This window comes from Artibeus jamaicensis, unplaced genomic scaffold, assembly GCF_021234435.1.
Source record: "Artibeus jamaicensis isolate MK-2021 breed Jamaican fruit bat unplaced genomic scaffold, CSHL_Jam_final scaffold_537, whole genome shotgun sequence".
Classification (NCBI taxonomy): Eukaryota; Metazoa; Chordata; class Mammalia; order Chiroptera; family Phyllostomidae; genus Artibeus; species Artibeus jamaicensis.
This window is the reverse complement of record NW_026522047.1, coordinates 21,668,272-21,680,725: the sequence shown is the minus strand read 5'-3', so window position 1 is coordinate 21,680,725 and position 12,454 is coordinate 21,668,272. Positions and strand designations below refer to the sequence as shown.

Genomic DNA, 12,454 nt, shown 5'->3' with positions numbered 1-12,454 from the left:
CTAAGGGGAATATCACAAAGGATATTATGAAGGCATATTTTCCCTGCACTTTTATCTAACCTAGAAATGAGCTGCTGTGTGTGTCCAGGATAGGGCTCAGGTCACCTCCAAAACCCTACAAATGCCTTGTTCCTGTGTCTCTGGTGGGTGCTGTCGAAGATGTGAATGTCGGTGGTTTCCAAGGTGCCTCTCGTTTTCTGAAATTATTGGTGACATTGCAGAAGCATAGCATTAGAGAATTATATGATGGGGAAAGCTCCTTAGAAATTGTATTTTTGAAATATTAAGAGGTTGGTCTTAGATATAAACTCTAGCTCATTTCTGCCTATAAGGCATAAAAAGGCGCCTTAATTTATTTGGAGAGCTGCTTCATGCTAAATTATTGTTTTTAGAGGGATTGTGTACATTCCTCGGTCCACAATGGCCTGGCTTTAATTTGCAGGGTGACTGTCAGGCCTGTGCCTCACTCCTCCTCTGTGAAGCTGGCACCAGGCTGGAGAACCAGAGTGGCAGCCTCAAGTCTGGTACCATGGGCACTTGCTGGTTACTTCAAAGGACATTACAATATTGCAAAACAAATTTAATTTTTGTTCAGTAAAAACTAAGAGAAGTGCAAAACATTTAGAACAAAGCCTGGCATAAAATACATTCTCAGTAAGTGTTGGTTATTATTCTTAATAAATTTAAATTGAGATACACAAACTCACTGTCTTTTGGGCCAGTGAGGCTGGGTCCTCAGGCCCAGGCACATAGATGTTGCCGGCAGGGGCGTTATTTTTCCAACTGGTTCCCCCAGTCTTTTTGAATCTCACCAGTCCTGAGAAATCAGGAATTTGTTTCATCTTCTAGGAATGATCTGGAGACTTTCAATTTCTCTCCACTATAAGCATAGACCCATTCATATTGATAATTTCTGAATAGTTCTTTTACTTGTATGGAGTTTTTCAAAGGACATACCTTTATAGTATAGAATCGTTTGGATCATTTTATAATGTGGGTGGTTTTTCCTTTCTGTTGTGATTTCACTTGCATTTCTTTCTCCTACTACTGTCTTAATTACATTGACAGTTGGGGAAATGGTCACTGGGTTTGGCCACCACCCAGCCCAGAATGCACCGCCATGTGTGCAAAGAAGACTCAGCCTTCCCTCGCTAGGGTTTGTCATCTCAGGCCTTCCTGAGTTCCAATGTTTAACTGAGGACAGAAATAAGATTGTTCTTTTCTCTAAAAGCGTGTGAACCCTGAGACGCACAGGTGGAGGGTGCATCAGTCATTGGGCTTAGAGTCAGAACAGTAGTTTTAAGACCTGGCTTGATGGCCATTTGTTCCTCATACAAGGACAAGTCACTTTATTCTCTGAGCTTCAGGTTCCTCATCATGGAAAATGGAAATAACACACCTGTTCATGCAGTTTCACAGGATCATAAGAGAGAAAAACACCACTCTGTAGGTCTTAAACCACCATGCAAATGGAGTGAACTCTTGATGCTGTGGCAACAGCTTTGCCTCTTTCCCCAACTGGCTTTTTTTTTTTTGAGACTATATTTTAGAGCAATTTAGGTTCACAGCAAAATGGAGCAGAAAGTACAGAGGTTTTCCCCCACTAGTGACATCCCCCCCGAGAGTGGTCCATTTGTTACAATCAGTCAACCCTCTTTGACACACCATTACCCTTGAAGTTCCCCTTTGACTTTGATCTGTGTGAGTCCCCTTCCTCTACCACATAAGCAGTGCACAGGGGGCACTAATGCCCCAGAAAGTACGTAGTAGTCCCTGAGGATCGAACTCAGAGCACAACACCCTTCCCCGTCCTCTTGCTAATTAAGACTTCTGGAACCTATTTACAGGGCTCAGCCCTTCTTGATGCTAGGAAGTTACCCTGATATAGAAGCTCTGTTATACAGAGTCTTTTGTGCTTTGGGGGTCAAAGAGTCGATCTGGTCACCACCCTATACCTCATGCATCACGTTGCAGAAAGAAGCCTCAACTCTTCCAGCTTCTCTTGTTAGGGGCCATCATCTCAGGCCTTTCAGAGCTCCCCACATATCCCATTGGCCAGCCCTATTCTCAGGGAAGGGACATTTTTTCCCCTGGAGCATGAAATCTAAAATTTTGCTTAGGATTTAAATAAGGGCCAGAGATCTACAAAGTACTATGGAAGCTGTATGTTATGGTTTTCATGTTAAAAAACAAACAAACAATAGGAAAAGACAAAGGAATTGTAGGGGAGAAGGAGTTCTATAGTCTCATTTCTCACATTAGCACCTTTCTCTGTAAGTCGTGCCTGTTATGTGCCAGGCTTTGTCTGAGGTTCTGGGGACAGTGTCTGTGGAATGGTGTCCAGGGGGTGGGGCTGGGCGGTGGGCGAGGCCTGTCCGCCTTAGACTTTAAGAGAGTGGCATCACTGACACTGTGAAGCATTGCCAGCCCACGGTGATAACAAAAAACAGGCCCACTGAGTTGGTTTAATTAGTGTTTAAATTCTCTGTAAAGGACGCACTCCCTCTTTGTCTCCCCAAACCCCCGGGACACCTTCCCTGAGTGTCAGCAGAGAGTGATGAAAGCAAGACAGACAGAGTCCTTTTCGTTCGGTGCCTACGGGCTAGCCTGCCTCTCCCTTCTTCCTGAGGCCTTTGTAGTCAGTGTCCTGAAGGCCTGGTGTTTTTGCCTCTGTAAACTGAGGTGAACAACCACAGAAAAGAAATTGCAAATATCAGCCAGGTGCCCACCTTTTTTTCCTTTTTGCCTGCTGGCCACAGTGATGGTTTCATATTGAGTAACAGCATCGAGAAAGTTAGGGGAACATGAGATTAGGTTCCATCCAAGTGGATTTATAATTTGGTAAGTACTGTAATAACAACAGTAAGACATTCCTATAGCATTTTCTATATGCCCAATGCCCTATTACCTAGAAATTTGTGAGAGAATGTAAGTAACAGTGTACCTGTTCTGGTTTTGTAGTAACTCTCTTGTTTATTGTATTGATTCATATATGAGCTCAATGACATTATAAAAATGAATCACTGCCCTCGCCCATGGGGCTCAGTGGGTTAGGTGTCATCCCTCAAAAGCAAAGGGTCGCTGGTTTGATTCTGGTGTATGGCACCTGACTGGGCTGCGGGTTCAGTCCCTGGTCAGGACATGTGAGGGAGGCAGCCAATCGACGTTTCTCTCGCACATCGATGTTCCTCTCTTCTCTTCCTCCTTCCCTTCTCCTCTCTCTAAGAATAAACAATTAGAATCTTTTAAAAAATGTATCACTTCAATATTTTTCAGAAAATCCAGGCTCATTTAATATAGTATACTTTGAATGTATTCCTGTTTCATCCCTTCTGTCTTTTTTTGTTTGTTTTCAGACAAAGTACAATTGTTGATGTAGTTTTTCAAAATATACTTTTTGAGCCCCTGCTGTGTCTGACACTGTCTACATTAGGCCAAGACAACCAGTTAGAAAAAATGAAATAACTCATCTCACTAAACCTGGAACTCACAGAGGTTAATTAATTGACTTCTCTAAGTTTATATAATGATTTTATGATAAAGGTTAATCTGGAGAAAATTTCTTTTAAAACTGCATTTTTCATTTTCTTTTTTTAATTACTTGAAATACGAGAGATATTCCATAAATTAAAGGAAAATTTTGAGGGGGGGAAAGCAGCAGAAATCCAGCAACCAGCAGGTGAATACACAAAAGTGTTTGGCGGGCGATGCCTTCATCATCTAATGTGGTCGTTGACAAGATCTGAACCGATAATTGCCAGAAAACTGTTGATTTGTATTAACTACCTCTCCACTCAGCTAAATCTCTGTGGCCACTTCCAATTATTTTCTTTGTGAGTTTCTTTTCTCTTCTGTAGTTCCTCAAAAGTCATTAATAAATCGAGAAGTATTGAATATTAAGTGTATTAAGCATCAACTGGCTTCCCTCAAATTGAAGCTAAATATTATGAGGGATACAAAGTAACAGTTTATAATGCTACAAGATGATAACCTCAGGTAACATTGTTAAAATGCAGGTGTGTGGGGGAGACGGGGAGGGAAAATGCACTAAATTTAATAAACCACAGCATTGCTTGAATAGCGGCCCATATTATGTCTACACTATGGGCATGATCTATGTGTCTTGGACTAACTCTAGGCCTGACTCTGATGTTAGCCAGATGTGCGACCTCTGTAATTTCACCTGGGCCAGGCCTCTTTTGGGAGGGAGAAGGGATGTTATATTGATGCAGAGGAACAGCGTATGGTCTAATTGTTATGTGACTTTGTGCTAAAAACGCACTCTCCAAAAACCCAGTTAGAGAGCATCCTATCTCAAGAAAGGGTTAGCATCGGTTCATTGCCATATTCGGAGAAAGGACATGTTCACTGTGGTCATAAGGAAGGATTGTTACAAGACAAACTGGTCAGGAGAACAAAGATGGCTTATCTGACCCTGACTGAAACCAAGGGGCAGTTATGAAACCAGGTGTCGTAGTTGCATCTGTCCTCATTTCACTGGTGGCAGTCCAGTGAAGTGCTTTCTTAAAAATAATAAGGTGGCGCTTTTTAATTAATTAATTTTACCTGTTTATAGCCCTGTCACTACGCAGGCTTTTGGGAAAGCTGTCCCATATTCTTAAAATATAACACTCCATGAAAAATTACACATTAATGCCTCTCTCCTAAGTAAGTTAACTAAGACCTTACAAATTAACATCAAGGTAACCAATAGAGGTTTGAAGCAGGATCATTTATTTTGTTTGTTGCAACACTGTGGCAGTTTGCCAAGATATTTTTAACAGGGAACTCTAGAACTCACCAGAGTTAAAAACGTTTGGGCTTATTTGATTCTTTCACAGAGAAGATAAATAGCCACAAAGACAGCAGGAAGCACATCTCACTACTCACAGGAGTGAGCAGGAGAGAGAGAACGCCTCTGTGCTCAGACCGCAGGCCAGGTCTCGGGTTGCTGACTTACCAGTATCAGGCCATCGCACCACCAGTGAAAGTTTGCATGTGAGTTGCAACACTAGGAATCATACGATGCCCGTACCTACACTGGGGCTGTCCCCTGGGCAGCACAGTCTGTCACGTGATCAGGGTCCACAGAGCTATGTAGCAGGAAGCGCTAGGTGTGAGCTCCTTTGCTCTTTGGTGCTTGAAGTAACTGAGCTCTGGTTGGTGGGTGGACAGTGCTTGCTCTCGGATTGCTCATAGAGCGTTTTACACAGACCGAACTTAAGTGCACTGTGCTCAGAAGTTGAGAGTTTGTTTCGGAGGATGGTTTTTTAAAAGCCTTTGGGTATTTGAAGGGATGTTTGAACCCCTGTTTAATAGACAAATATTTGCTAGTATAGAATCTTCAAACTAAGATTGTGTCTGTACATCAAGCCTGGGGTACAGTGCTTTACCTCCATTTTCTCATTTATTCTTGGCAACAGCCCTATGAAGTACATGGTGTTATTACGCATGTTTTGCAGATGCGATGAGAACAGAAAACTGAGGCTGAGAAAGATTAAGTTGGCCAAGTCACATAGCAAGGAAGTGGCTGAGCCCTGATTCAAGCCGTGGCCCCCTGACCCTGTGTCCTGTCTACCAGGCTGCCAAAGCTACTGTCAGCAAAGACCAGCATTAGTGAAACATAAAAGCAACACAAGATGTGAAATAGCCAGGCATAAACGTAACCAAAAAATGCATGGGGGATATAAAAAGGAATTGTTCCCGTTTTAATTGAGGGACATAAAAGAGTTAAACAAACAGGGAGAGGCACACTGTGTTCCTGAATGAAAGATTCAATCATATGAAAATTATCATTTTCAGTCCAAGCTGTCTCTTAAATATTTCAATGAACATTTCGTCTGGAAGAACCATGATGCATAAATAGCCTGGACAATTCTGAAAGAAGGAAAGGGGAGGGTTGTGAGACAGGGGACGGGGGCCCGGTTCGCAGGGAGCGAGCTCCTATAACTAACGTATGTTCTCCCAGAACCGAACAAGAATCATTAGTGGAACAGAACTGGATAATGAAAAATAGCCTCTGGATAACTAAACCTTTAATATAGTATAAGTGTAGCCTTTCATACTCAGTGATTATTCAATAAATAAATACTCTTGGGACGACTAACATTTGAGGGGGATATTTAGAACTCTACTTCATATTTAGATTTAAATAGACCCCAGATAGCCCTGGCTGGCATAGCTCAGTGGAATAGGGCATAGGCCTGTGAAGCAAAGGGTCTCCAGTTCAATTCCCAGTCAGGGCACATGCCTGGGTTGCAGGCCAGGTCCCCAGTAGGGGGACACGTGAGAGGCAACCACACATTGATGTTTCTCTCCCACTCTTTCTCCTTCCCTTCCCCTTCTCTAAAAACAAATAAATAAAAAAAATAGACCCCAGATAAATTTTAACATTAAAAATAAAGAAAACTTCAAGAAAATGTAGGTAAATATTATAACTTTAAGGTGGGGACTGGTGGGAAAGCCATATCAGAAAATGATTAGCTGCATTAAAAGCTCAAATTTTCTGTACTTCAAATACCACAATACATAAAATTAGGAGGAAAATGACAAATGAACAAAAATATTACTATTAATACACAAACTAATAAAAAACAATTGTCCCATTTTAAATATGAGCAAACAATATCAATAAGCAATCCAGAAAATGAAGAAATTAAAATTACTGATAGAGCTTTGAAAAATGTTTATTACTCCTAGTAATAAAAAATAATAAAGTAAAGGTAAATGCTATAATAGTTTCACCTATTAGATTTACAAAAAAGTGAATATAATAATATCCAGTGTTGGAGAGGATGAGGGGAAATGGGTGCTTCCCTGAAGTGAAGTGTTGGGGGCAGGCAAAGTGATCAGATTTCTCGGGAAGGGGGGACTGGGCAGCAGGCTCGTTACATTTTAACGCAGCAATTCCTCTTCTCGATATTTATTCAAAGGTTAGTCATTGGAAGTATGTGGCAATTTTATAATAGATAAAACCTAAAAAATGGAAACAGACTACATATTTAACAATAAAGATGTGGGTTTAAAAAAAGTTCCTTGGTCTCATGAGATAGTGGAATTCTCTGTAGCCACTAAAAAGATATTTTAAATTTACTAACAGGAAAGACGCCTATGCGTGAATCAAAGTGAGTAACGCAGAGGATCACAGGATATGCATAATATGATCCCATTTCGTACAAAAAGAGTGTGTCATTATTACAGAAAAAAAGTTCGGAATAGTATAGAGCAAAATGTTAACTGTAGTGAGATTCTTAGTATTCTTTTTTTAAGTGATTTTTTAAAAGATTTATTTTTTTAGAGGGAGGGGAAGACAGGGAGAAAGAGAGGGAGAGAAACACTGATGTGAGAGAGAAACATCAATTGGTTGCCCCTCCCATGCCCCCAGCTGGGGACCTGGCCAAAAACATAGGCCATGTGCCCTGACCAGGAATTGAACCTGCAAATTTTTGGTTTTTGGGTGCACTTAACCCACTGAGCCACACCAGCCAGGGCAAGATCATTAGTATTCTTGTTTCACTTATTTGTGTTTTCTCTTTTTCAACAATGAACATGGATTCGTGTTATTTAATTAATTTTAAAAGTTACTTCTGTCGTGACTGCGGGACACAGGTCAGTGCAGTGGACGAAAGAAACACTGAGCCCGTTCCCACTCAGCTCTGTAATGTGCTCTGCTCAGAGTGGCAGAAACTTCAAGGTCAAACCACAGAAGTAAAACATGCAATTCAGAGCCTTGTGCTCCGTAGAGATGAACTCTGGATCTTAGAAATACTATTATCTTGCCACCACCTAATTTCCAAGAAATGACACCTCCTTGCCCAGTGTAAGAGTTGCTCAGAGCGACTTAAGTGAAGTGGATCGTTACATCTACTCTTCAGATTAAACAAATGCGTCCTCGTTTTCAGTTTGGTTTCCATTTTAAATAAGTGTTGCTACCGAAGTCGTCGTCCTTTTGACAGTGTCGGTCTTCCCTTTCCCATTGTTTGTCCCTCCTTAACACAGCTTCTTCCTCATCTCCGTAACACAAACACAGACACCCACACGTGCACACGGGGCTTCCCTCCCTCTTCACGGATCCGGTTGCTTCAGAGTCCTCTTTGGAAACAGGTGCTGTTCCACTGGGCAGGAGAGCACTGAGGCAGGAGTGAGAAAAAGAGTCCATTTCGGACTAGACATGCCTATGAGCTGAGAAGATACCAGGTGGTGGTGATTGTTATCATTCACCCTTCTTTGGAAACAGAGGTCCCTTCAGGTGCTGGGATTCGAGTGAAGGGGCACCGGACTGAAAAGAGATGCAGTGGCCAGCCTTCCAGGAGACTTGGGTGGTGGCACAGTCCAGCTGGGAAAAAGCTGCAGAGCCAGATTGTGGCAAAGCTAGCCAAGTTAGAAACAAAAGCACACGTTAGCCAGCCAGCATGGTCCTATCCAAATACCACGTCCATAATTTATGTCTACTCACACCCCAGGCTGCCTGATGACTAGATTCTAAATGACACCAAGAAGGCACCTCCAGATCCTGTGGATATGAACAAAATGGGCTTTTGAAAACATGCCAGGATCACAAACTCTTCAGGGAAAACAGCACATGGAAATTTTTTAAAAAGGGTGGGGGGGAGACAATTTGGCATTTATTCATAGCCAGTGAGATTAAGATTTAATTAAAGGGGGGATCCCCAATTCCATCTGGTTTGCCCCACGTCAGTACCAGGGGAGGGTATCAGGGCAACAGGGATTATTTCTTGGCCTTCGTGGATTTTCTTCTCAGGGATCAAATGTAAAATCCAAACAGGCCTTTGTGTTGGAAATCGTCAACTGGACGCTGTTGGCTTCCTGACTGTTTATGTTCTCTTGATTCGCCTCCATAGTGGAGTGACCAGCTCTTAGTGGTTTCTTGGAAATACACTCTTGTTCTGTTTTTTCACAGTGACAATGAATCCTGAAACTGAATGGGGCTCATGTTTTCCAAGAGAAGCAGCTCCGGAGGGAGCCTGCAGGGCCTGCCAAGAGAGGATGAAGAGGATACAAATTTAATTAATTTCAAATCAACATAGACACAAGAATCTCCCGTTGTTTCGTCCAATGCCCACTGCTCCTAACGATGGCATCACCTGTACTTGGAAGAATGTGCTATTGAGAAGTCCGAGGAAAACGCCTGGCTGCCATCCATCGCTGAGGGGGGAGGAGCCCTGTGACACCTTGGCCTTGGCCAGGCTCTCGCTGACGCACGCACTCTGGCCAGGCCCTGCTCTCTGCTCTAGGTGGTGTCCCTGTTACCTTCTGCTTCATTCCTCAGGGTTCAAATCAGGGAGCTGTTTTATCTATGGTTTCCTTCTGGGTCACATTGCTACCTAATTAGCTTTGGATAATTTCCTCTGATTAGTCAAGTGCTTTGATAGGTCACCTGCATCTGGCAGGACCTTCTCTCAAGGTGAGTCAAACGATGCATACAAGCAATGTAAGTTGTATACACCAGGCCAGAGTTTGGCAAAGTGCTTTCTGCCAGCCAGGAAGACACAGGGAGAGCCCACAGTCCTGAGATGTTGTTGGGTGACTTTTGGCCAGATCCAGTCGCTCCTGGGAACTTCTCAGAGGAAGAGGAATCTCCAACGAAAGAGCAAACGTTTCTCTCTCAGCTAAAAATCAGCTACTGGTTCACACTTCCCCCAAGCTCGTTCTCCTTGTCCCCACAGCTCCCTGGCATGCATGCCGGTAGGAAATGTGCGCATGGGGGGGTCATCTGTCAGCCTCGGATTGTTTGTCTCCGAGATCTTTAAGGTCACTCGAGACAAACAAAAGGGGAATAGGAAATATCTGCGCCTGTGGCAGATGTCACTCACCACCCCGGTGGTCTTTCTTGCCAAGTTGGAACACTCCTCAGATCCTCCAGCTCTCCAGGCCGCTATCAGCCCATCAGCCCTTCTCTGTGATTTCTACGTCATCTGTGTTGACGTCCTTGTGCTGGCGCAATGGCGCAACACCCGGAAGGGCCTGTTTGTCTCTCCCACTCACGCAGAATCAATCTCCACGTAATCCTTGGTTTTCAAGTTCTGACCTTTAGAGCAAACTAGGAAATAGGAGCTCCTCGGGATAGCTCCTCCTCCTACGTACGACACCGGATATTGTATTCCAGAAAAGAAACAAAGAATAAAACGTTTTATTTATTTTATTCCTCGAGCATATAAACTGAAGGAAGAGGAGGTTTACCAAACATTTGCTGCTGAATTTGGGGTCTTGTGTTTGAAAGGCTGCCTTTCATGCATAACAAAAACTGGCCCCTCCTCCCTTTCTGAATCCAGTTAACTTGTCCTCGCTTTCTGAATTAAGCTCCTACTTTTGAGCACAGGGTCCCAAATCAGGGAGGTCGTTCCACACAGTGAAAGGCAGAACTGTGTTGTTCGACCGCTGTTGTTATCCCGTCCTACACTGCACAGAGCTTTAGCAAAAGACACTTTCCTGATACTGTCATACTCTCTTTGGGACATCCTAATGTGCCATTTTTGTTTCCAGTGTGGTTGTACATATTCATATTTAACTTGTGGTCCATGGTGACTCTCAGATCTTTATGCCAAAATTGCCCCGTTCTGAGTCACCATTCTGCCTATGTGGTTACTTGTTCCTCATCAGCATTTGGCTCTCAGAAGAGTCTCTCTTCTCTCTCTCTCTCTCTCTCTCTCTCTCTCTCTCTCTCTCTCTCTCTCTGGGTCGCTAAGATTCTAGCTGAACACTTTGACCTGTAAACTCCACCCGACCCAACCCAGTAATGGACTTTAGAAGTTCTGAGAAGTTCAGGAGTCTTGGAATCTCATTTGATGAAGCAATATTTTATATGATAAAATTGTTCTTACTTAGTATTTAAAATAACTTCGGATTCCAGAAGAAGCCAAATTTCAGCAACAAGGCATTGAGTTTATGGTGGAAAAACTCACTAACTTCTATAATTGTACACTGTACAAGGCTCTTCTTAAAGTTGTAGGTAATTCTGGCAAGACTAGAAGTTGGTGTGGGTGGGAGCAGCCAAAGGCTACTTCTAGCACCCTGTGGGCTTACAGTTCCAATCAGCTGGCATCACAGATTCATGATAATTAAAACATTTTTGAAAACCCAAACTTAATTTTATGTTTCAGATTGTTAGTAAAAAATCTCATTAATTTGCCCAAATTAGGTAGCTAATCAGATCAAAACCTGACTTTAGAATTCTTAAAAAATACATATTTTGTTGCATTTTTGTACACTTTAAGCACACCAGGTTAACAGCATTGCCTAGTCGAACTCCTCAGGACCTTTGTTTTAATAAGTGTGTAAAAATAACTGTCCTATGTCAGTGATGTGACTTCTCTCCCTGGGAAGGCCACCGTCACCCAAACAGGAGCACACGGCATGGGTCAGCCGTGACACCCACAGGGGTTACAGGTGCTTGTGTGGACACTGTTGTAGCTCTAGCAATGCAAATAGTTTCTTTAAGAAATATTTTGTCTATTTTTTCATTTTGGATATTTAAAAATCCATTTTCACCAGCTCTGAGAGAAGGCCCTGTGTTGAGTGAACATGAAATGTAGATGCTAATTTCAACCTCTGTCAGAATTAGTACCAATTCTGAATATGGTGAAGTGATAAGACATGGTTTCATACTGGGGAGACCCTGCTGAAATTCTCAGAGTGGGTAAAAGATTGAAATTTAAAATTAAAAGAAATGTACACATGGTACTTTTTCACACTCAGAAGACACTCAGGATAAATTCTGGGGTTTTCATTTAATATCTCCAATAAGCAGTCCAAGGGAGCTTCTCTCATAGATTGTTATTTGTATCTTATAATAAGCAGAAGAGTCACTGTATATTAGTTGGAGTAGAATTAGTCAAATTTGTTATTAATAATTTCAGAACCCAAACAACCAATTATTATTATTATTATTATTATTATTATCATTATCATCATCATCATCTCTTTGACCTTGCCTGATACTGCTTCGTTTAGCACCAAAATTTTATCCTTTTGGGGGTGGTTATTTGTAGATAACTGGTGGGGGTTTTTTGTTTTGTGTTTTGCCATGTTACCTTTTCTAAATAATATGTTATATTCATGAGGCAGAAATTCATACAATTATATAAAATAAAACTTTTTTTTTACCAACTCTATAGATTTCAGCTCTTTTTGAAATGATCATTTAAGAAGTTTAATTTCTAAACCAAAGTGCTTACAATCACATAAATGCTCTAATTTCAGTTCTGTACAAAATTAGAAACATAATGTTGAACTATGTAAGACAACCAAAGGTGGATGTGTTCCTTTTGCAATAGAATTTCCGGTGCAGAAGGCTCGGGTGGTCATAACTGCTGGGCTCATGGCACAGTGACATCGTTGGCCTCTGGTGCTTCAAAACTGAGCACTCGGACATTTTACACAAAGCATATTCTTCTCACTTCTTTGGTTGGCATTAATGTACTGAATGAATGGAATG

General features: G+C 42.0%; 1 protein-coding gene across 1 annotated transcript in view; it reads left to right on the top strand.

Moving 5' to 3' along the window:
* TMEM154 (transmembrane protein 154) overlaps positions 1-12,119 on the top strand; it is a 40,920-nt gene extending 28,801 nt beyond the window's left edge. The window contains exon 7 of the mRNA XM_037168086.2: positions 8,921-12,119. Within this exon, the coding sequence (XP_037023981.2) occupies positions 8,921-8,936 (16 nt within the window). The 3' untranslated portion in view covers positions 8,937-12,119. The remainder of the gene's footprint in view (positions 1-8,920) is intronic.
* Positions 12,120-12,454: the final 335 nt, after the last annotated feature.